General features: G+C 53.4%; 1 protein-coding gene across 1 annotated transcript in view; it reads right to left on the reverse strand.

Moving 5' to 3' along the window:
- Positions 1-25,477, reverse strand: part of LOC309550980 (myosin-IIIb-like) — a gene marked incomplete at its 5' end in the record, with an annotated part of 122,881 nt that overhangs the window by 52,326 nt on the left and 45,078 nt on the right. The window contains 3 exons of the mRNA XM_082251400.1: positions 1,733-1,819; positions 1,909-2,009; positions 22,827-22,943. Of these exons, the coding sequence (XP_082107526.1) occupies positions 1,733-1,819; positions 1,909-2,009; positions 22,827-22,943 (305 nt within the window). The remainder of the gene's footprint in view (positions 1-1,732; positions 1,820-1,908; positions 2,010-22,826; positions 22,944-25,477) is intronic.

The raw sequence follows: 25,477 nt of genomic DNA on the forward strand, positions 1-25,477 counted from the left end.
AGCACCAAACTCCGACAACAGAGGACTGACCTCCATCCTAACCATCCATAGGTAGTCTACAGAGAGACAACACCAACTCCGACAACAGAGGACTGACCTCCATCCTAACTATCTATAGGCCATCTATAGAGAGACAACACCAACTCCGACAACAGAGGACTGACCTCCATCCTAACTATCTATAGGCCATCTATAGAGAGACAGCACCAACTCCGACAACAGGGGACTGCCCACCACCCCAATCATCCATAGGTCATCTATAGAGATCACCAAGTCCGACAACAGAGGACTGCCCACCACCCCAACCATCCATAGGTCATCTATAGAGAGACAACACCAACTCCGACAAAAGAGGACTGCCCACCACCCCAATCATCCATAGGTCATCTATAGAGAGACAACACCAACTCCGACAACAGAGGACTGCCCACCACCCCAACCATCCATAGGTCATCTATAGAGAGACAGCACCAACTCCGACAACAGAGGACTGCCCACCACCCCAACCATCCATAGGTCATCTATAGAGAGACAGCACCAACTCCGACAACAGAGGACTGCCCACCACCCCAATCATCCATAGGTCATCTATAGAGAGACAGCACCAACTCCGACAACAGAGGACTGCCCACCACCCCAACCATCCATAGGTCATCTATAGAGAGATCACCAACTCCGTCAACAGAGAACTGCCCACCACCCCAACCATCCATAGGTCATCTATAGAGAGATCACCAACTCCGACAACAGAGGACTGCCCACCACCCCAATCATCCATAGGTCATCTATAGAGAGATCACCAACTCCGACAACAGAGAACTGCCCACCACCCCAACCATCCATAGGTCATCTATAGAGAGCACCAACTCCGACAACAGAGGACTGACCACCACCCCAACCATCCATAGGTCATCTATAGAGAGACAACACCAACTCCGACAACAGAGGACTGACCACCACCTCAACCATCCATAGGTCATTTATAGAGAGATCACCAACTCCGACAACAGAGGACTGCCCACCACGCCAATCATCCATAGGTCATCTATAGAGAGCACCAACTCCGACAACAGAGGACTGCCCACCACCCCAATCATCCATAGGTCATCGATAGAGATCACCAACTCCGACAACAGAGGACTGCCCTCCATCCTACCCATCCATAGGTCATTTATAGAGAGACAACACCAACTCTGACAATAGAGGACTGCTCACCACCCCAACCATCCATAGGTCATTTATAGAGAGATCACCAACTCCGACAACAGAGGACTGCCCACCACCCCAACCATCCATAGGTCATCTATAGAGAGACAACACCAACTCCGAAAACAGAGGACTGACCACCACCCCAATCATCCATAGGTCATTTATAGAGAGATCACCAACTCCGACAACAGAGGACTGCCCACCACCCCAACCATCCATAGGTCATCTATAGAGAGACAACACCAACTCCGAAAACAGAGAACTGACCACCACCCCAATCATCCATAGGTCATCTACAGAGAGCACCATCTGTGTCTACTGCCATGACATGACTAATCTATACCGAGAGACGGATCCCCATAAGGTGGGTATCTGGGAGCCTCCTCTTAGAGGAAAAGACAGAAGGGTGACTGAGATTAAAGCAAAGCGTGAGAAGATAAATAAAAGAAAAGACCTTATAAAGTATTAAAACTGGTCATGTGATCTCTTCCTGTGGGAGGAGACAATCACTGGCACTACGTACCAAGATAGGCTGGTTGTTAACAAAGGTGACGGCATCTTGCTGGATCCCTTCCTGCAGATAATGCTGCTGCTCCATCAGGAAGATGTGCTGAGATACAAAACATATCCATTATAATATGCGTTATACCCCCCCCTCTGTTGTAGGATTATGTATGCATATAATCATTATAGACTCACATGGTTGAAGAAGTTCTGCAGCTGCTCATTGGCCAGGTTTATACACAATTGCTCAAAGCGATTCACAGCAAAATTCTCAAAGCCAAAAATATCCAAAATACCTGAGAAGAGAAAAGGAAGACTCTTCAGTGTCCAATATGAGGAGGGATTTTTACCAGTAACATTAAATGATATAGATTTATCATATATATATTATATCAGCCAGACACAGGACGGCTCACCTTCCATCCAATATGGGCAAATCATGGGTACACCGGTATCTGGTGTGTGCAGGGACATCAGCAAGAAAATAGGATTTTTGAATCACAGTAAAATTCATTTCTCTGATGTTCATTGGCGGACACAGCTCTGGATATTAACCATTGGGTTATACTGCCCCCCCACAGGAGTAGGACACTAGGCAGAAAAAAAGTCTGGCTATGCCTAAGGCGGTCTCCCAGGGGGTAAACTCCCCCTCTCTGCTATAGGTACTCTGTTTTGTTACAAGCAGTGCCAGAGAAAATACAACTCCACAGAGGGGTGGGGGGGGGGGGGGGTTGCTGTGTCCGTCAATGAACATCAGAAAAATTAATTTTACAGTAAGTCAAACATTTAGAGGAATGCAGAGGAAGTGGACAACCCTGTCCGAGACCCATCCGTGAGTACATATAGTGAGTCTGACTTCCTAAAAGACTCCATAGCTTCCAGGTACTCTCTAATTGCCCGGACCACATCCAAGGCATGCATGGCAATTTCCTTCAGATGTTTAGGCCTGGGACACAGGGAAGGCAACACAATGTCTTCATCCAAATGGAAATCAGAGACAACCTTTGGAAGGAATGACGGACAGGGGGGAAGAACCACCTTATCTCTGTGAGCCACCAGTCAACACAATGTCCTCATTCCCACCTTCTGAGACAGCATAAACAAGGGAATCTCCGGAAGAATCTGAAAGCTAAACTTCTGGATGACCAAAAGCACAAAATTGAGGTCCCAAGGCGGCAACGGAGACTGGAGGAACCAAACAGCGAACACCCTGAAGAAAGGTACGCACCAGGGAGTGTGTGGCCAAGGGCCATTGAAAGAAGACCGCCAATGCCGACACCTGGCCTTTGATGGTACTTAAAGGCAAATTTTGGTTCAAACCCTCCATGAAGGAAGGTCAAGATCCGAGCCACTGAGAAGGAACGAGGATGAACCCCAAGGGACTCACACCACATGATGTACGTCTTCCACGTACGATGGTAGATCTTTATCCTAGAAGTAGATTTCCTATCTTTTAAAAGCGTTGGAATCACCAATTCAGACCAACCCCTATCCTTCAGTACCTGCCTTTCAACAGCCGAGCCGTCAAAGCCAGTGACTGTAAAGCAGGGTGGAAGACTGGCCCTTGAGAAAGCAGATCTCCCTGAGAGGAAGCTCCAAGGAATGTCGGCGACCAGCCGCACCAGATCGGCGTACCAAGCCCGAAGAGACCAGTCCGGGGCAACTAAGATGACTGGAATCTCTTCTGCCTCAATCCTGCGTAGAAGTCTTGGCAGAAGCTTGAGAGGAAGGAAGACCTAAATCAGACGATACTGACCCCACAGGGCCACCAGCGCTTCTGTGGCATCCACCAGAGGATCCGTGATCCAGCCACCAGAACCTCTGCACCTTTCTGTTGAGCCGAGACGCCAACAGATCCATCTCGGGGTGCCCCACCGGAGACACAACTGATGAAACACCTCTGGATGAAGAGATTATTCCCCCTGGTCCAATGCCTGCCGACTGAGGTAATCCACCTGCCAGGAGGTGAGCTGTGAGCTAGATAGGGGCAGACCAGTGGATGTGGTGTACCTGGATTTCGCTAAGGCGTTTGATACAGTTCCCCACAAGCGCTTAATTTATAAAATAAGGTATGCAGGCATCGACAGCAGGGTTTGATCTTGGATACGGAACTGGCTAAAGGGGCGTGTCCAAAGGGTGGTAATAAACAGCGCATACTCAGACTGGTCTGAGGTGGTAAGCGGGGTCCCCCAGGGCTCAGTCCTGGGACCAACCTTGTTCAATTTATTCATAAACAACATTGAGGTCGGGATCAGTAGTGCGATATCAGTTTTTGCAGATAACACAAAATTGGGCAGGGCAATAACTTCACAGCATGAAGCAGAGATCCTACAGAATGACCTGGACAAAATAACAGAGTGGGCAACGACATGGCAAATGAGGTTTAACGTGGAGAAGTGTAAGGTTTTGCACTTGGGGAGTAAAAACATAAAAACACAATACACGTTAGGAGGGGAACCCTTGGGGGAATCAAAAATGGAGAAAGATCTGGAAGTCTTGGTTGATGATAGATTAGGCAACAGCATGCAATGTCAAGCGGCAGCTGCCAAAGCCAGCAGAATATTAGCATGCATAAAGAAAGGGATGTATTCCAGAGATAAGACTATAATCCTTCCACTTTATAAAACTCTGGTCCGACCTCATCTGGAGTATTCTGTCCAGTTCTGGTCGCCAGTCCTCAGGAGGGATGTGTTGGAGCTGGAGAGTGTCCAGAGAAGGGCAACTAAACTGATTAGGGGATTGGAGGACCTTAATTATGAAGAGCGTCTGCAATCGCTTGATTTATTCTCCCTGGAGAAGAGACGCCATGATAGCAATTTATAAATACCTCAATGGTGATCTCAGCTTAGAAAAAAAGCTATTCAGTCGAAGGGATTGCATGAGGACACAAGGACATACAATGCGATTAGAGGAGAAGTGTTTTAACCTCAGGCAACTTGGGGGGTTCTTTACTGTTAGGGCTACAAGATTGTGGAATTCTCTACCACAAGAGGTGGTTTCTGCGGGAAGTATGGTGGCTTTCAGAGACTCTTAGACGTACATCTCAAGGATCAGAACATTCAGGGGTATGAGAGATGATTACAGCCACACACACCTACACAGGGGGAACTGGATGGACTATTGTCTTTATTCAACCTCACCTACTATGTAACTATGTAACTATGTTTTCCACGCCGGTAATGTGTACGGCGGAAAGGGCTGGAAGGAACGTTCTGCCCACCTGAGAATGTCAGCTACCTCCAGAGCCACCAGGTCACTTCTAGTGCCCCTTTGGTTATTGACATAAGCCACAACTGTGGAATTGTTTGATTGAATGCACACTGGACATCCTTGGAGATGATCCGTCCAATGTTCCAGGCACAGTCTGATCGCTCGGAGCTCCAGGATATCGATCGGTAGTCTAGACTCTTCGAGGGTTCAGACCCCCTGAGCAGAATTTCTGTGGGAAATGCCTCCCCACCCCGACAGGCTGGCATCCGCGGTGACCACCGTCCAATAGAAGGGGAGGAAGGATTTGCCCTGCCGGAGCGCCAGGGAACTAAGCCACCAGATCATGGACCCTTTTGCACCCTGGCTCAGCTGGGTTTGGTTGTCCAGAAACTGCAGAGTCTTGTTCCAATTGATCAGAATCTCCCTTGCAGGGACCTCATATGGAACCGTGCAAACAGGACCGCCTCAAAAAGGTAGACACCATAAGGCCCAGCACTCGCATGCAAGTCCGGAGGGATTACCATCTGCTGGACAGCACGAGATGAATTGCAGCCTACAGTTTATGGAGTTTGTCCAGAGGAAGGAGCGCTCTTGCTAGGGCCGAGTCCAAAGTCAGACTCCGATAGTCCAGCTTTGTGGGCGGAACCAGAGAAGACTTCTGAAAATTCTGAATCCAGCCAAACTCCCTCAGAGTTCGTATGGCTATTTCCAGGTTTTCAGCAGAGCAGAGGGAGACTCCGCTCACAGAAGGAGGTCGTCCAAGTAGCCCAGTACCACGATCCCCCATCGGGGTAACAATGCTAGCACCGGGGCTAACACTTTTGTGAAGACCCAAAAGGCAGAAGTGAGACCAAAGGGTAACGCCACAAAATGATCATGCTCCTCTCCCATGGCAAAGCGGAGGAAGCGCTGGTGACCGGCACATATTGGAATGTGAAGGTAAGCATCCTTGATGTCGATAGAGGCGAGATAATCCCCTGATGCAGAGATGCCACCACCGTGCAAATGGACTCTCCATCCTGAACTTCTGCACCTGCACAAAGCAGTTCAGCGCCTTAAGGGCCAGGATTGGACACACCGTGCCTTCCTTCCTGGGAACTGGGAACAGGTTGGAATGAAAACTTTCTGAAGTCGGAACCGGGACAATCACCCCTTGAAGTAACAGGTCCTGTACCACCCCAAACAGACCCTGTAAGCGGTCCTGGCACAGGCACAAGTTGGAAGGAAAGAACCATGCCGGGGGACAAAAGCAAAACTTGATCTTGTAGCTGGACCAAATGACTTTGTGGACCCACTTTTCTTGTACCGGGGAAGTCCACGGGTCCGGGAACCAGCGAAGATGTCCCCCTACCCCAGATATGGGTGAGGGCGCACCTTCAAGCTGAAGGGGCCCTGTCCTTGGGTCTGGAGAAGCCTGCTCTCGACTTGCCAAGTCTGCTTGGATCCTCCAGAGGAGGCCCTGAAGGGCTTTGATCCCACGTCAGTCGACACTGAGGGATGAAAAAAAACTTCTTCTAAGCCGAGAGGGAGGGCCCACATCTACGACGAGGGTCCTTGCCCTTAGTAGCCTGTGGAAGAAGGGAACCCTGCCCCCCCTGTGAGACTTTTATTGATGTCATCCAGGGTAGCACCAAACAGGCGATCTCCTTAAATGGGAAGATCAGTCAAGGCCTTTTTAGAAGTCTGGTCTGCAGACCAGCATTTGAGCTAAAGGACCACTGTCGAAACAGAGACCCAAGCAACTAAAGGAGCCGCATCCAAAGAGGCATCACAGAAACTGCAGCCCCTGGAGCAGCCCCTGGAGCAGCCCCTGGAGCAGCTGGTCTGCCAGCTCAGCAAAGGCAGGGGGAAGCCGTTCTTCAAGGTCACGGTATAAAGCTTGCCTGCGACACCAGGGCAATGGTGAATATCGGCCTCAGTGCTGAACCAGCCAGGGTGTACATATTATATTAAAAGCCGGGGATGCTTCAACTGGAATCATGGTTGCCTTGTTTAATCTGGAAACCGGAGGGTCCACCACCAGTGGAACAGTCTACTTCTTAATAAAGGACTCCTCATAGGGGTATCGCCTAGCAAAGCGCTTAGGGACCCCAAGAGGATGCTTTGGTCACCCCCACTCTTTAGTGACAATTCTAATAAAATAGAAGGGGAAAGGTTACACCCTTGCCGCTCTGGATGGCTTGTGAGTGCCAAAGGGAACGCGCACCTCTGTTGCAGCTGCATCCTCCATCTTTAAGGTCTCACGCACAGATACAATCAGTGCTTCCCCCAGCACCTTTTTGTACGCAGTTACAGATGTGGGAGGAATCATCCTCACTGTCTGAGGATTCTGGGTGCGTGGTCGCAGACCCATGCAGGGTGACCTACTTCCGCAGCGGCTGAATCAGATTTAGGATCTGAGTGGACAGAGGAGGACGGGGAAGGCGGGGGGCGCTTTTTTTTTTTTTTTCTGGCCAGCCCGTCGCCCAAAAGCCAACTCCACCCAGGACACTAAGGACTCCAGAACCGCCGTCAGTGCGTCGATGGATGGTTGGGACCCAGAGGGCCCTGCGGCCTCAGAGAGGGGATTAGGTGGGGAGTTGTGCTCTAAAAGACTCCATGAGTCACCAGGGGGACCCCACAAAAAAGTGTAAAACACTACTAAGGGACACCCCCATCGCTCTGACAGCACACCCGGTCGCCAGTCACAGAGCCCCAATCAAACCTCAGCAGAGAGGGAGAGGACCTCACCAGACTCCCCACCCTGCAGAAACCAGGCACCGCAGCCACCAGGAGAATCTGCACTGCATGTATGGCGATCAGGAAAAGAAAGGATCCACAAGTCAGCACCAGGGGATAAGGGGCTCCCATTGCCGAAATCGCCTTCCATAGGGCTCGACTGTCATGGTCCATGCTGTTTTCTATGGCAAACCACCGCAAAATGCCCGCCGGACTACACAAACATGGTCACCGAGCATTTAAGCACAAAGGCTACAAGAAAATGGTGGCCCTGCGCAGTACTAGGAGGGATTCCTAAGGCCTCAGGACAAGCACAGGCCTTAGGGGCCCTGGCAGGAGCCCCCACCAGGTACAACCCCCACTCCCGCACAGCCGATCCTCCGGTTGCTGGCGGTGCACTCCCCTTCACCAGCATAGCACTCTGCCCCCACCTCAGGAGGTGTACCAGATAACCACACAGCCCCAGCATTAGTGGAAGGGGGGGGTAGGATGGGGGGACGGGTGAGGGGGGTGCCTAACGGGGGGGGAGGGGAACCCGGGGAAACAACCGTCCAATGGAGGGGCCCGCGTCCACCCTAAAGCCCTCTAGGGCAGTGGTTCTCGACTCCGGTCCTCGGGACCCACCAACAGGCCAGAGTTTAAGTATTACCTTGGAGAGATGCAGACTAGAGTACTGCAATCACTGAGCAGCAAATGAGATCACCTGTGATATAATTTAGGTATCTTGCAAACCTGGCCTGTTGGTGGGTCCCGAGGACCAGAGTTGAGAACCACTGCTCTAGGGGGAGAGGGGGGACATCTACTCATAATACCAGGAGCCAGGTGGGCACCTCTTCAGACAGAATCCCTCGCCATCGAAATGGGGGGGCTGTCGGCCAGGAGGAATGCTGTGACTCGGGCCGAGGCCCGGTCATATGCAACCTCACGAGACGTTTAACTCGCAGGCCAGCCCCCGTCCGGTGGGGCTATGCCGCGGCTAACCTAGCGCAGAGCTGAGGTCTGCATGCACTTGCTGGCCAGACTGGGGTGACCACTGGATCTAGATTATCCATCCCATCCCCCAGTCCGGCAGTTGATTGTAGATCTCACAGGAAAATCCAGGAGCAAAAAAATCTATTTAAAAGAAAAAAATTTACCATGACCAGAGATCCCAGCAAGGAAGGAGGTCCTTAGTCCTGACTAGGCAGAAAAAGGGGGCCTGTAGTGGAATGCTGGGGAGCCTGCCTAAACCTGGACCACATTGAAAGGTCTAAGAAGCTCCCAACACCCCAGACCATGCACCTAATTAAGGATAGAACAAAGGAAGGCATCTAGTTTCCTTTCCCAAGAGGCTGTGGGGGTTAACCAAAAAAGTGAACTGGTCCCACAAACTCCTCCAGGCATACATACTTATCCTTGGGAAAGGGTACCTGCAACAAATGAGTCCAGGGGGCACAGGGCCTTCCTATGATCTCCACCCATTATGTATGATCTGAGGTGCACAAACCTCTTCTCTTGGCTCAGAGGCTACCAGTTGAGGAGAGCCAATTCCCAAGGCATCGTCTTTAGGAAAGAAAGTGCAAGCAAGGCGAATACTCTTCACATTGTCCAGAACCCCGGACCATTGTCCTTCCTTGATCTGTAGGCACTGCAAAATCTACATAGTGCCAAACAGTCCAAACTACGAGACTTTGCCAAGGCAAGATCCAACCCGATGTGGAGGAGGCAGTTTGTTGTGAGGAACCAGACAGTAGCACTGGGGATAGGGGTACTCTGGCGAGTGGATTCCTTCCGGGTATAGGGAGAAGAAACAACCTCAGTCGCCTGAAGCGCTATCTGGCCCATTGAGACAGGTCCATTGGGCTGCTTTAGATCCCAAGGCCGGGACAACAGAACAAGGGGGAGGTCTGAAAAAGGACAGGAGGTTAAGAACCATTCTGATAGGAGTTCCCCCCAGCAATCTAGGCTCCATTGAAGGTGATAACCACTCTGATAGGAGTTCCCCCCCCCAGCAATCTAGGCTCCATTGATGATGAGAACCACTCTGATGGGAGTTCCCCCAGCAATCTAGGCTCCATTGATGGTGAGAACCACTCTGATAGGAGTTCCCCCCAGCAATCTAGGCTCCATTGATGGCGAGAACCACTCTGATGGGAGTTCCCCCCCCAGCAATCTAGGCTCCATTGAAGGTGATAACCACTCTGATAGGAGTTCCCCCCCCCAGCAATCTAGGCTCCATTGATGATGAGAACCACTCTGATGGGAGTTCCCCCAGCAATCTAGGCTCCATTGATGGTGAGAACCACTCTGATAGGAGTTCCCCCCAGCAATCTAGGCTCCATTGATGGCGAGAACCACTCTGATGGGAGTTCCCCCCCCAGCAATCTAGGCTCCATTGATGGTGAGAACCACTCTGATGGGTGATCCCCCAGCAATCTAGGCTCCATTGATGGTGAGACCCACTCTCATGGGAGTTCCCCCCAGCAATCTAGGCTCCATTGATGGTGAGAACCACTCTGATGGGAGTTGCCCCCAGCAATCTAGGCTCCATTGATGGTGAGAACCACTCTGATAGGAGTTCCCCCAGCAATCTAGGCTCCATTGATGGTGAGAACCACTCTGATAGGAGTTCCCCCCAGCAATCTAGGCTCCATTGATGGCGAGAACCACTCTGATGGGAGTTCCCCCCCCAGCAATCTAGGCTCCATTGATGGTGAGAACCACTCTGATGGGTGATCCCCCAGCAATCTAGGCTCCATTGATGGTGAGACCCACTCTCATGGGAGTTCCCCCCAGCAATCTAGGCTCCATTGATGGTGAGAACCACTCTGATGGGAGTTGCCCCCAGCAATCTAGGCTCCATTGAAGGTGAGAACCACTCTGATGGGAGTTCCCCCCAGCAATCTACGCTCCATTGATGATGAGAACCACTCTGATGGGAGTTCCCCCCAGCAATCTACGCTCCATTGATGATGAGAACCACTCTCATGGGAGTTCCCCCCAGCAATCTACGCTCCATTGATGATGAGAACCACTCTCATGGGAGTTCCCCCCAGCAACCTAGGCTCCATTGATGGTGAGAACCACTCTTATAGGAGTTCCCCCCAGCAATCTATGCTCCATTGATGATGAGAACCACTCTCATGGGAGTTCCCCCCAGCAATCTAGGCTCCATTGATGGTGAGAACCACTCTGATGGGAGTTCCCCCCAGCAATCTTGGCTCCATTGAAGGTGAGAACCACTCTGATGGGAGTTCCCCCCAGCAATCTACGCTCCATTGATGATGAGAACCACTCTGATGGGAGTTCCCCCCAGCAATCTACGCTCCATTGATGATGAGAACCACTCTCATGGGAGTTCCCCCCAGCAATCTACGCTCCATTGATGATGAGAACCACTCTTATAGGAGTTCCCCCCAGCAATCTACGCTCCATTGATGATGAGAACCACTCTGATGGGAGTTCCCCCCAGCAATCTACGCTCCATTGATGATGAGAACCACTCTCATGGGAGTTCCCCCCAGCAATCTACGCTCCAACAATGGTGAGAACCACTCTGATGGGCGATTCCCAAGCAATCTAGGCTCCAACCATGGTAACCTCCCTAAATGTACACAGGGTGTAAACCTTATAAGCAAGGGCTAAACTGAACTACTTTCCTCCCAAGTGAAAAGTATTTGCCAATGTTGAAACTTGGCCAAGCTTGAACTGGATAGATCTTGCAGTTGCCAGGCCCTTCGGGAAGGTACAGGCTACAAGGGTCTGTAGAGTCGATTCTCTTCACAGGACAGCACTGAACACAAAGGCTGATGCTCCACAAAGTACAAAGTACCTGCGGCCAGGAGACACTGAATATTCAGGTACTGAAGGTACTACATGTAGGTCAGGAGTCCCTCTGAAGGGAAGTATCATTTACCACCTGGGGCTTCATCACCTAATGAAAGAGGATCTTCATGGGGAAGGTGCAGTATCCTGAATGGTAGCACAGGGGAAATACTAAGGAGCGCCTGAAGGGGGCGCCATGAGCAAGTGATTAGCCTGTGGGCTGAAAAAGGGTCTCTCTGCAAAAAGAGGAAACTACTCAAGGATGCTCCAGGGTACACAATCAGCCCCCAATTTATAGAAGTGGGGGTGCAACAACATGGAAAAGGCTGTTCAAGAGGTTTGCTGACTTCTGGGTTTAAGCTATATAAGCTGAATAGGAGAGCGGCTGTGGTGGCCTGAGGGCACCTACTGCAGAAGTAGATGGAAAAAACGGAATTTTTGTAAAATCTTACCTGTAAAATTCCTTTCTCTGAGTCCTCCGACAGTCGCCGCCTCTTCATATTCGTCACATATGGGGTATTAGACTTTGCTCCGAAGGAGTAGCTAGGCAACAGAATATGTTAACATTAAAGCTTTTAACATATCCCACCCTCAAGGGGTGGTCCCCTCAGTCAATACCCTCCTACTTCCTGCAACCATATCTCAGTTTTAGTGGAATAGCAGTAGAGTATACAACCAAACCCCAAAAGAGGGGCGGGGGCGGCGACTGTCGGAGGACTCAGAGAAAGGAATTTTACAGGTAAGATTTTACAAAAATTCCGTTTTCTCTTACGTCCTCCGACAGTCGCCGCCTCTTCATATTCGTCACATATGGGGACGTCCCAAAGCAGTGCAAACATGAGGGGTGGGAAACGCATCCGCGCCGAAAAGGCAACGCAGTCTCCGCATCAAAGAAAGGAACCTTACCAAAGGAAGGAAACCAGCTGGGCAACAGAAAAAACAAGTGCTCAACAGGAGCAACAACCCAGGAAAAGACAAAAAACCAGGGGATAAAAAACTTATCCCAACAGCTAGAGGTCCCCAACAAGGGACCCTAGGGAATTGCCGCACTAAGAACCTTGCGGCCAAAGGAAGCATCCGCCGATGCCTGAACATCTACTTTGTAGAATCTTGTGAACGTGTGTACGGTCGACCAGGTCGCCGCCTTACACACCTGGGCTACAGAAGCCCCATGACGACAGGCCCAAAGATCTAGTAGAGTGCGCCTTCACAGGCACAGGGGGAACCTTCCCCTGCAAAGCATAGGCCTGTTCAATGGTCTGCCTGATCCATTTGGCGATGGTAGAGGCCGAAGCCGCCATGCCCTTCCGAGGACCCTCTGGAAGAACAAACAAGGAGTCCGTCTTTCGAAAAGACTCAGTCGATTTAAGGTAAACCCTTATCGCCCGAACAACATCCAGAGAGTGTAATCTCACCTCCTTTGGATGTTTAGGCTTCGCGCACAGCGAAGGTAAGACAATATCCTCATTAAGATGGAATTCCGAAACTCGTTTCGGAAGAAAAGAAGGATTAGGTCGCAAGACCACCTTATCCAAATGAACAACCAGGTACGGAGACTTGCAGGACAAAGCTGCCAGCTCCGACACTCTGCGAGCCGAAGTTTTTGCCACCAAAAAGGCGACCTTTTTGGACAACATAGACAATGAGATCTCCCTGATCTGTTCAAAAGGAGCACGTTGCAACACAGACAGAACGAGATTCAAGTCCCAAGGGGGCAGAGGATCCCGCCTCGGGGGAACCAGATGCCGCACACCCTGAACAAAAGTGCCAACCAAGGAGTTGGAAGCCACGGGACGTTGAAACAGAACGGCCAGGGCAGACACTTGACCCTTTATCGTAGCCAGCGCCAAACGCTGATCGACACCCGTTTGAAGGAAAGACAGCACACGGGAAACCGAGTACGTGCGGGGTGAAAACCCCCTGGACTCACACCAAGCAAAATAGGCCTTCCAAGTACGGTAATAAACCTTCCCAGAGGAAGACTTCCTCGCGTTGATCAAAGTATGAACGACCTCTGGAGAGAGACCCTTCTCCTTCAGGACCTCGGTCTCAACAGCCAGGCCGTCAAAGCCAGCGACTGTAAAGCAGGATGGTATATCGGTCCTTGAGACAGTAGATCGTCTCGAAGAGGCAGACGCCACGGGGCGTCGACCGCCAGATTCACGAGGTCTGCGTACCAGGACCGGCGAGGCCAGTCCGGTGCCACAAGAATCACCGTGCTGCGTTCCGAGTGTAACCTGCGAAGGAACCTGGACAGCAACTGAATCGGTGGAAACGCGTACATCAGCCTGTACTGATGCCACGGGGCCACTAACGCGTCCGACGCGTCTGCCCGAGGGTCGCGCGTCCTTGCCACGAACCTTTTCACCTTGTTGTTGAGACGAGACGCGAACAGGTCCATATCTGGAAGACCCCACTTCGCGCACAACATCTGGAAGACAGCCGGGTGGAGAGACCATTCCCCCTGATCCAGAGTCTGGCGACTCAGATAGTCCGCCTGCCAGTTCTCCACCCCCGGAATGTGAACCGCCGTTATCGCCGGGACATGAGTCTCGGCCCAAGACAGAATGTCGGCCACTTCTCGAGCCGCTCGGGCACTCCTGGTGCCCCCTTGGTGGTTGATGTAGGCCACCGCCGTGGCATTGTCCGTCTGCACCCGAACCGGGCAGCCCTGCAGCCGGTCCGTCCAGCGATGAAGACAGAGACTTATCGCACGCAATTCCAGAATGTTGATCGGAAGGGAAGACTCCCCCTCCGACCAAGTTCCCTGGGCGGATAGAACGCCCAGAACACCACCCCAGCCCGACAGGCTGGCATCCGTGGTGATCACCGTCCACGAGACAGGACGAAACGACTTGCCCCCGGACACCAACGGGGACTGGAGCCACCACAGAAGGTTTCTTCTGGTGCGATGACTCAACGAGATTTGAAGATCCAGAGATTGAGGTCGCCCGTCCCACCTGGACAGGATCTCCGCTTGGAGACCCCGCGTGTGAAACTGGGCGAAGGGAATCGCCTTGAAGGCCGAGACCATCAATCCCAGACATCTCATGCACGTCCGCAGAGACGAGTGCGGAACGTCCCTGAGGGACCTGACTTCCTCCTGAAGAGTTCTGAGTTTGTCTTCCGGCAGGAAGACCTTCGCCTGCACCGAGTCCAGAATCATTCCCAGGTAGGGAAGACGAACCGACGGACTCAGTGTCGACTTTGGAAAATTTATCGTCCAACCAAACTCCTGCAGAGTTTGCATCGTGACAGACAGGTCCTTCTCCAGACCCTGGCTGGTCGCAGACCGAACCAGAATGTCGTCCAGATACCCCAGGACAGAAATGCCCTGGGCCCTCAATAATGCCAGAACCGGTGCAAGCACCTTGGTGAAGACCCGCGGAGCCGAGACCAAAAGGCAACGCCACGAACTGGTAGTGATCCTCCGCAATGGCAAATCGAAGGAACCTCTGGTGACCCTCGAAAATGGGGATGTGAAGATACGCATCCTTCAAATCAATGGAGGCCATGAATTCCCCCAGAACCAGGGCAGCCACCAACGAACGCAGGGATTCCATGCGGAACTTGCGAACCCGCACAGAGCAGTTCAGAGCCTTCAAGTCCAGAATTGGACGAACCTTGCCCTCCTTTCTGGGCACGGTGAACAGATTGGAATAAAACCCCCGAAATCTGTCCCGATGAGGCACCGGAACCACCACTCCCTGAGCCCTCAGGTCCCGCACCGCCAGGTGTAGGTCCCGCAAACGCTCTGGAGACAGTTGAAGATTTGAGGGAAAAAATCTGCTCTCCGGCCGAGAGAGAAACTCGATCTTGTAACCAGATCGAACGATCTCCTGAACCCATCTGTTCCGCACACGGGCCAACCAGGGCTGAAGAAAACCGAGCAAGCGTCCCCCCACCCCAAAACTGGGTGAGGGCGCCCCTTCAGGCCGCACTGTTATGGGCTGCGGATCCGGATTGACCGGACTTCTGCTTTCCAGACCAGGGCTTCTTCTGAGAGCCTTGACCTTTGAACGGCTTGCCCTTGTAGTGCGGCCGAAAGGCACGAAAGGACCCCTGAGGGGGCCGAAAATTAGCATGCTTCTTCCCAGAAGCCCCCTTAGCCTTGGGGAAATGGGGCAAGAGAGTGCTCTTACCCCCGGTGATCCCCTTAATCAACACATCCAAGGACTCCCCAAAAAGGCGAGACCCATCATAAGGTAGATTGGCTAAGGTCTTACGTGAAGATTGGTCCACCGACCAACATTTCAACCAAACCAGGCGGCGAGACAACACCGCCACGCTGTGCACACGTGCAGCCAATGGAACCAGGTCCAGGTCCGCATCACACAGATACATGACACCCTGGTGGATTTGATCCACCATATCCAGGGTCGCCGGTGAGGCCGAGTCGGCCACTAGGACGCGCCTAAGCATCTGCGTCCAACTTGCAATCGCCTGGGCCGCCATGAGAGAAGCAAACAGAGCTTTAAGCATAGAACCCGTAACAGAATAAGTATGACGGGCAAGAGACTCCAGTCTCCTATCCGTGGCATCACGGAAAACAGGGGAACCCTCTGCAGGAATCGCAGTGGATTTGTTTAAAACCGCAATTGCATGATCCACTGGGGGAGGCACACACCACCGTTCATCAGTGGAAGGTGAGAAAGGATAACGCAGCTTGAATTTACTTGGTACCGCAAAAGGTTTGCGCAGATCGCGCCATTGTTCCTTAACAGCGCGCTGAAAATCAGCATTGCAGGGAAAAACCTGCGGCGTCCTGCGTTTTCTCTGCGTCCCATAGGCCGCCAAGGCAGCGGGAGGACACACTTCATCCTGCAAACGCAGCGTTTGCTTTATGGAAGCAATCAATTCATCCATGATTGCAAGCTCTTCAGGCGAGCCAGGGGGAGAATTATCAACCCCCTCAACTTCAGCCTCCACCTCGGACCCCACTAGATCTAGGGAGGAGCGGGACCCCGATAAGGAGGCCCCCGCCATAACAGCCCCATCACCTTCACCCTCAGAATCAGAGGACAGAGCAACTCTGGGCCTTTTAGTAGATTGAGCAGCCACCAGCATTTGCACCTGAGCAGCAAGGCCAGCCACAATAGTGGCTAAATGCCCCCCTGGGGGGGAAACAGCGGTCCCCTGGCTTTCCACCAATACTGTAGGAAATTTGCCCTCCTGAGAATCCATTGCCCCTGTAATGCCAGACAATAAAGGGTTAGCTGCCCCTTTAAGCAAGCGCGGCAAGCGCAGCCCACCGCACCACACTCAAGCACAATGAGACCCCCACAGGGAATATGCAAACTGAACACAGGCAATGGATAGCAAGAAACAGAAGGATAAAACCTGAGGAGACCCTCGCCGCTGCTGCTGCCTCGATCGGTGTTCCTGGAAAGAGGAAGTGATGCTGCCAGGGCGCTCTATGAAAGCCTATGGAGGCTACAAGAAAATGGCCGCCATGCATGTAAAACATGCGGCCGGAGCGAGTGTAGGCAAAATGGCGCCGTTTGGCGCCGAAACCGCCGCTCCACAGTGCAGTAATGCACACGTGACATCCCTGTATAGGAATACATGTCAGATCGCCGCAGCGATCGCTGTATATGCCCAAACATGCCACAAAACATGCCCCACAGCACACAGCTTCTCACACTGACAAGGCTGACACACACAGTGTCACACAGCTCCCCCCCCCCCCCTTGCAGCCCACAGCATGCAGCCGAGAGATAGGGAGACAAGCAGTGTGAATAGAGGCAGGTTACACAGTCCCAGACTGACACCCCCCCAGACAGACAGGTCCCCACATAAATACACTTACCTCACATGGCGTGGGGGACCCGCACAGGCGAACAAGCCGCTGCACATGAGGCAGGGAGAGTCGCATACAAGACGCACAGAATGGGGGTTAAGAAACCGCACGGCGTCCAGTGAGGTAGCCACCTCACCAATCATCCCTGCACCGAACAGGGATGGGTCATTCACTGTGCCAGGAGCGTTACCTGGCTGAACGCTCGATGGCAGACTGGGAAGCCACTGACCCACGACCTGCGACCAGGGGGATCAGCCCGAGACCCAGTCCGCATGATCCTCTTCATCAGAAGAACTAACTAATGCTGACAAAAATAACAGCTAAGTAAAGGTAGAGAGAAAAACTCAAACAAAATATTAAAAAGAAGAAAGAGTCTGGGGCAGAAAGCCCCAACACAGAAAAAGCCAGCCACTCCTGACAAGCTAGACATTGAAACTGAGATATGGTTGCAGGAAGTAGGAGGGTATTGACTGAGGGGACCACCCCTTGAGGGTGGGATATGTTAAAGCTTTATTGTTAACATATTCTGTTGCCTAGCTACTCCTTCGGAGCAAAGTCTAATACCCCATATGTGACGAATATGAAGAGGCGGCGACTGTCGGAGGACGTAAGAGAAAGGTAGGGATTCAGCCAACCTCTCCTTAAACCTCCCAAGTTGAGGCAGGAATATGCTCCGGCCTCCTGTGGCAGCGCTACTCAGTGTGAAGTTCAGGGCTGAAGAGCCCAAGGTCAGATGGTTGGTAATAAGCCACCAAAAACTGGAGGAGAATGCTCCAGATATTTGATCCACATTCTCCATGAGAGATCAAACCCAAAAAATGGCTGGCAGTGCCGGGACCAGGTCATCCAGAGCCCAAGACGAACATGCCTAATTGCGCGCCCCCCCCCCCAAAAAAAATGTATGAGTATTATGCGTTAGCAAAAATCCCCATTCCCCAAATGCCCCCAGCATAAATCCATCCCCAGAAAAAAAATTACCCCCACCTAGTAGAAATCCTTTACCCCTCAAATTTCCCCTCCGAGCACAAATTCTAACCCCCCACTCCAAATCCCCCCTCCCAGTACAAATTCTCCCCAGTCCCCAAAATACCCCCAATCATCCCTGCTAGAACAAATCCCTCCCCCACTCCAAATCCCCCCTCCCAGTACAAATTCTCCCCAGTCCCCAAAATACCCCCAATCATCCCTGCTAGAACAAATCCCTCCCCCACTCCAAATCCCCCCTCCCAGTACAAATTCTCCCCAGTCCCCAAAATACCCCCAATCATCCCTGCTAGAACAAATCCCTCCCACACAAAAAATGTTTTCCCTCCCAGCACCCTCCCCTACCATATTACTTATTTTAGCAAAAACCCACCAAAACTCCCCATCCTAGCACAAATCTTGTTCCCCCCATTACCCCTCCCAACTCAAATCCCCTGAAATCACTTCTCCTAGCACAGCTCCCCAAATGTCCCCTCCTAGAGCAATTATTTTACCCTGCCATCCCTAAATTCCCCCTCCCAACAACCTCCTTGTGGAGCCTCCCCACCTCACAAGGTACCACAGCGCCCAGGGCAGCAGGCAGCCACCCCTCCTGCCCACCCCATGTCCCGGCACTGGCCGCTGGACAAATTCAATTACCAACAACACAGAACGGATGGCAGAAGCAGCAGTCAGTACAACCTGGGGGTCTAAGGAAGGAGTCAAATGCCTGGAAGTAGAATCCTTAAAGGTCTGCATGCCTACTACTGATCTCCTGGTGTCCCTGGGTAGGGTAGTGAGAACCCCCATATAACAAATTCTCTACAGGAACCTTCAGGGAGTATCTGGTCCATATAGAAAGGAGAACTCAAATAGGGGGTCCAACGGGAAGACTTTGCAGGCCTATCCTCCAACCAATTCTGAGATGAGGACCGGAGGCTGTGGTGCTGAACAATCTCTTCAGAGATCCATGTTGGGTGGGAACCTTCCGAGTCAGAGAGCGGCGGCCTGGCCTGATCCAAGTACTCAGGGGCGGGGGGGGGGGGGGTCAGAGATGGTCACAGTGAGCGGCGGCCTGGCCTTATCAAAGTACTCAGGGGCGGGGGGGGTCAGAGATGGTCACAGTGAGCGGTGGCCTGGCCTTATCAAAGTACTCGGGGGTCAGAGATGGTCACAGTGAGCGGCGGCCTGTCCTGATCAAAGTACTCAGGGGCGGGGGGGGGGGTCAGAGATGGTCACAGTGAGCGGCGGCCTGGCCTGATCAAAGTACTCGGGGGTCAGAGATGGTCACAGTGAGCGGTGGCCTGGCCTGATCCAAGTACTGGGGGGGGGGGGGGGGTGTCAGAGATGGACTCTGCAGGAGTTGGTGCCAGAGAGAATTGGGAGCCTCTGAGGTCAGTGGCCAAAAATTCCACAGTGGGTATGGAGTTCTCTGATTGGGGGAGGTAGAATAGAGAATATATATGGGGACCATGCTTCCGATGGCAGGGGTCAGAGTAGATACCCCCAGAACCATTGGAGTACTATGGGTTGGGGTGACCTGCAGAAGCCGGACTGTCCCCTCTGTGTCTATGTGAGACATGTTGCGCTGTGGGCCCGCAGCAGTAGGCGGGGTCTCAGGTGATCACACCCCCAGGCAGATGGCCGATGAGAACTGAGGAGAGACCAGGGAAGCAGAGGGCTGACGCTTCCTTTATGCTGAATGGCAGGAAAGATTACAGATCGCGGGCAACTCCCCGCCCAGCGCGGGCAACGCTGCAGGGAGGAATCCGGATTGAAGCCAATGAAAAATCCACTGAAAGAAAAATGAAGGGAAAGGCCGGAAAAATTTGTTGGGTGTGTCCTCAGCAGATCTGAGCCCATCCCCCATTATACTAGCAAAAGACAGGCATGGGATTTCAATGTTTCTGCATGTTAGTGTCCATTGATCCATTCACACACACCACCCCCTCCCCCAAGCATGGGACTCCGCCCCCTCCTACAGGCACAACATTTCGCCCCCTCTCCCAAAGGCACGACCACTCTGCCCCCCTCCCACAGGCACGCCACTACGCCCCCCTCACACAGGCACGCCACTACGCCCCCCTCCCACAGGCACGACACTTCGCCCCCCTACCACAGGCACGACACTTCGCCCCCTACCACAGGCACGACACTTCGCCCCCTCTCCCAAAGGCACGCCACTACGCCCCCTCACACAGGCACGACACTTCGCCCCCCTCCCACAGGCACGACACTTCGCCCCCCTACCACAGGCACGACACTTCGCCCCCCTACCACAGGCACGACACTTCGCCCCCTACCACAGGCACGACACTTCGCCCCCTCTCCCAAAGGCACGCCACTACGCCCCCTCACACAGGCACGACACTTCGCCCCCCTACCACAGGCACGACACTTCGCCCCCCTACCACAGGCACGACACTTCGCCCCCCTACCACAGGCACGACACTTCGCCCCCCTACCACAGGCACGACACTTCGCCCCCTCTCCCAAAGGCACGCCACTACGCCCCCCTCACACAGGCACGACACTTCGCTCCCCTACCACAGGCACGACACTTCGCCCCCCTCCCACAGGCACGACACTTCGCCCCCCTACCACAGGCACGACACTTCGCCCCCCTCCCACAGGCACGACACTTCGCCCCCCTCCCACAGGCACGACACTTCGCCCCCCTACCACAGGCACGACACTTCGCCCCCCTACCACAGGCACGACACTTCGCCCCCCTACCACAGGCACGACACTTCGCCCCCCTACCACAGGCACGACACTTCGCCCCCTCTCCCAAAGGCCTGCCACTACGCCCCCCTCACACAGGCACGACACTTCGCTCCCCTACCACAGGCACGACACTTCGCCCCCCTCCCACAGGCACGACACTTCGCCCCCCTCCCACAGGCACGACACTTCGCCCCCCTCCCACAGGCACGACACTTCGCCCCCCTCCCACAGGCACGACACTTCGCCCCCCTCCCACAGGCACGACACTTCGCCCCCCTCCCACAGGCACGACACTTCGCCCTCCTCCCACAGGCACGACACTTCGCCCCCCTCCCACAGGCACGACACTTCGCCCCCTCCCACAGGCACGACACTTCGCCCCCCTCATACAGGCACGACACTTCGCCCCCCTCCCACAGGCACGACACTTCGCCCCCTCCCACAGGCACGACACTTCGCCCCCCTCCCACAGGCACGACACTTCGCCCCCTCACACAGGCACGACACTTTGCCCCCCTCCCACAGGCACGACACTTCGCCCCCTCACACAGGCACGACACTTCGCCCCCCTCCCACAGGCACGACACTTCGCCCCCTCCCACAGGCACGACACTTCGCCCCCCTCACACAGGCACGACACTTCGCCCCCCTCCCACAGGCACGACACTTCGCCCCCCTCCCACAGGCACGACACTTCGCCCCCTCACACAGGCACGACACTTCGCCCCCCTCCCACAGGCACGACACTTCGCCCCCTCCCACAGGCACGACACTTCGCCCCCCTACCACAGGCACGACACTTCGCCCCCCTACCACAGGCACGACACTTCGCCCCCCTACCACAGGCACGACACTTCGCCCCCCTACCACAGGCACGACACTTCGCTCCCCTACCACAGGCACGACACTTCGCCCCCCTACCACAGGCACGACACTTCGCCCCCCTCCCCTTCGCCCCCCTCCCACAGGCACGACACTACGCCCCCCTCCCACAGGCATGACACTACGCCCCCCTCCCACAGGCACGACACTTCGCCCCCCTCCCACAGGCACGACACTTCGCCCCCTCCCACAGGCACGACACTTCGCCCCCTCCCACAGGCACGACACTTCGCCCCCTCCCACAGGCACGACACTTCGCCCCCCTCATACAGGCACGCCACTACGCCCCCCTCCCACAGGCACGACACTTCGCCCCCTCACACAGGCACGACACTTCGCCCCCCTCCCACAGGCACGACACTTCGCCCCCCTCCCACAGGCACGACACTTCGCCCCCCTACCACAGGCACGACACTTCGCCCCCCTACCACAGGCACGACACTTCGCCCCCCTACCACAGGCACGACACTTCGCCCCCCTACCACAGGCACGACACTTCGCCCCCCTACCACAGGCACGACACTTCGCTCCCCTACCACAGGCACGACACTTCGCCCCCCTACCACAGGCACGACACTTCGCCCCCCTCCCCTTCGCCCCCCTCCCACAGGCACGACACTACGCCCCCCTCCCACAGGCATGACACTACGCCCCCCTCCCACAGGCACGACACTTCGCCCCCCTCCCACAGGCACGCCACTACACCCCCCTCCCACAGACACGACACTTCGCCCCCCTACCACAGGCACGACACTTCGCCCCCCTTCGCCCCCCTCCCACAGGCACGACACTACGCCCCCCTCCCACAGGCATGACACTACGCCCCCCTCCCACAGGCACGACACTTCGCCCCCCTCCCACAGGCACGACACTTCGCCCCCCTCCCACAGGCACGACACTTCGCCCCCTCCCACAGGCACGACACTTCACCCCCTCCCACAGGCACGCCACTACACCCCCCTCCCACAGACACGGCACTCTGCCCCCCTCCCACAGACATGTCACTCACCTATTTCCTGCACCGTGGCCCCGCGTTTCACATCACCAGCCAGGAGTTCATTGACTTTTGTGACAATCCAGCCGAACATGCGGGAGTAGACGACCCTGGCGATGGAGTCTCTGGCATCTGCGTGAGAAGAGAAGGATGAAATGTGCAGCCACTCTCTCTCTCCCCATAGGCTGTCTGTGATAGGAGGACCCATGTGTGGACGGTACAGACAATCCACATTCAGTTATTTAAGTGTCCTTAGAAGTGAAATGACCGGTCCATTTTCCTGACCCGGATACCAGAGGAAGCCATGAAACAGAGTCACTGGCCCTCAGAAAGGGCTCTCAGCACTCCGGCATGGAAATGGTTGAAGGTTCAGAGCTCTCCACTGACAACTGCAGCAGCTTTTTGGTGACCCTCTAGCACAGGTGTCAAACTGGTGGCCCTCCAGCTGTTGCGGAACTACAAGTCCCATGAGGCATTGCAAGGCTGACATGACTCACACAGGCAGAGGCATGATGGGACTTGTAGTTCTGCAACAGCTGGGGGCTGCCAGTTTAACACCCCTGCTTGATGGTCTAGAGCAGTGTTGGTGAACCTTGGCACTCCAGATGTTTTGGAACTACATTTCCCATGATGCTCATGCACTCTACAGTGTAGTTGAGCTTCATGGGAAATGTAGTTTCAAAACATCTGGGGTGCCAAGGTTCCCCATCACTGGTCTAGAGGGTGTCACTAAGCCAACCCCCACCCAATCAAAAAGGCTGAAGGGTGTGATGTATGATGACTAAAATATGGATTTTTCCTACAACTTGCCTGTAAAATCCATTTCTTGGAGTAGATCACGGGACACCGAGCAGCCATATTCTTACTATCCGGGTTATACGCCACCTACAGGTGAATGGACACCAAGCAGCCATATTCTTACTATCCGGGTTATACGCCACCTACAGGTGAATGGACACTGGCAACCAATAGACAGGAAGTTCCTCCCATATAACTCCTCCCATACAGGAAGTCCCCCCATATAACCCCTCCCATACAGGAAGTCCCCCCATATAACCCCTCCCATACATGAAGTCCCCCCATATAACCCCTCCCATACAGGAAGTCCCCCCATATAACTCCTCCCATACAGGAAGTACCTGAGTTTTGTAGCAAGGAATAAATATCCCAGATAAGAGGGGAGGGACCTCTGAGTCCCATGATCTACTCCAAGAAATGGATTTTACCGGTAAGTTGTAGGAAAAATTCATATTTCTTTATCGTACATCACAGGGCACAGAGCAGCCATATTTATTACTATATGGGACGTCCCACAGCAATGCACTTGAGGGGAGGGGGACACTACGGCCAAATGCAGACTCCTCCTGGGTCCTAACATCCATCCGATAGAATCAAGTGAATGTATGCACCAAAGACCAAGTCACGGCCTTGCAAATCTGAGTCATAGAAGCTGGATGGCGATGTGCCCAAGAGGCACCTACTCCTCCTCTGGTAGAGTTTACCGGAAAAGTTGGATCCTTCCCTTTTAAACCAACCATTCGCCTGGGTAACAACCTGGCAAATCCATTGAGAAATAGTAAATTGAGATGCTGCCAACCCCTTCCTGGGCCCTTCTGGCAGTACAAATTGTTGGTCTTACGGATCTGTGCTGACCTCTTCATATAAATCTTGAATTTCCGTACTAAATCAAGAGAATGGAATAACCTTTCCTCTGCTGTTTGAGGATTTGGAAAGAAGGAAGGCAGTATAATGTCCTGATTAAAATGAAAAGCGGATATCACCTGGGGCAAAAAACCTGGGTGTGGACGTAGAATTACCCTACCTTGATGTAAAATAGAAAATGGCTCTTCACCAGAAAGAGCCGCCATCTTTGATACCCTTCTGGCTGAAGTTACTGCAACCAAAAAGACTAATTTTCTGGTCAAAAGAACCAGAGGAAAGCTGCCCCATGGGCTCAAAAGGCTGTAAAACTGCCAGCACCAAATTTAGATCCCAATGGTGGCCTTACTGGCTGAAGCATACGTAACACCACTTGAATAAAGGTTCGAACCAAGGATTGCAAAGCGATCGTTCCCTGGAAAAAGAAACGATGAGGCCGAAATTTGACCCTTAATAGTGCCTAAGGCTAACTTCATATCTACCCCTACTTGCAAGAAAGATAGAATTCTCCCGATTATATTTTTACAAGGATGCCATTTCCTGGCCTCACACCAGGAAATGTAAGACTTCCAGACTGTAATAAATGCCTCTAGAGACTGGTTTTCTAGTGTTAATCAGGGTAGAGACTGCAGGACCAGATACACTTCACTCCTTCAAGATCCAGGCTTCAATAGCCAAGCCATCAAATTTAGAGACAGTAAAGCAGGGTGGAATATTGGACGGTCCCGATGCAGTGAAAGAACCCAAGGCCTTGCCACTGCCAACTTTAGAATTTGCGTGTACCGAGACTTCCTGGGCCACGCTGGAGCCACCAGGATTACTGAATCTCCCTCTACCTGGATCCTGCATAGAAGACGCGGCAACAGCTGAAGGTATAGCTCAAGGAAAACTCCTCCTAAGGAGTCACCAAGGCATCCACTCCGACTGAGTGGATCCCTGGTCCTGGACACAAACTTTTTCAACTTGTTGAACCTGTGTGCCAATAGATCTACATCCGGGACCCCCCC

Source organism: Pelophylax lessonae (assembly GCF_965119305.1).
Source record: "Pelophylax lessonae genome assembly, chromosome: 1".
Lineage (NCBI taxonomy): Eukaryota > Metazoa > Chordata > Amphibia > Anura > Ranidae > Pelophylax > Pelophylax lessonae.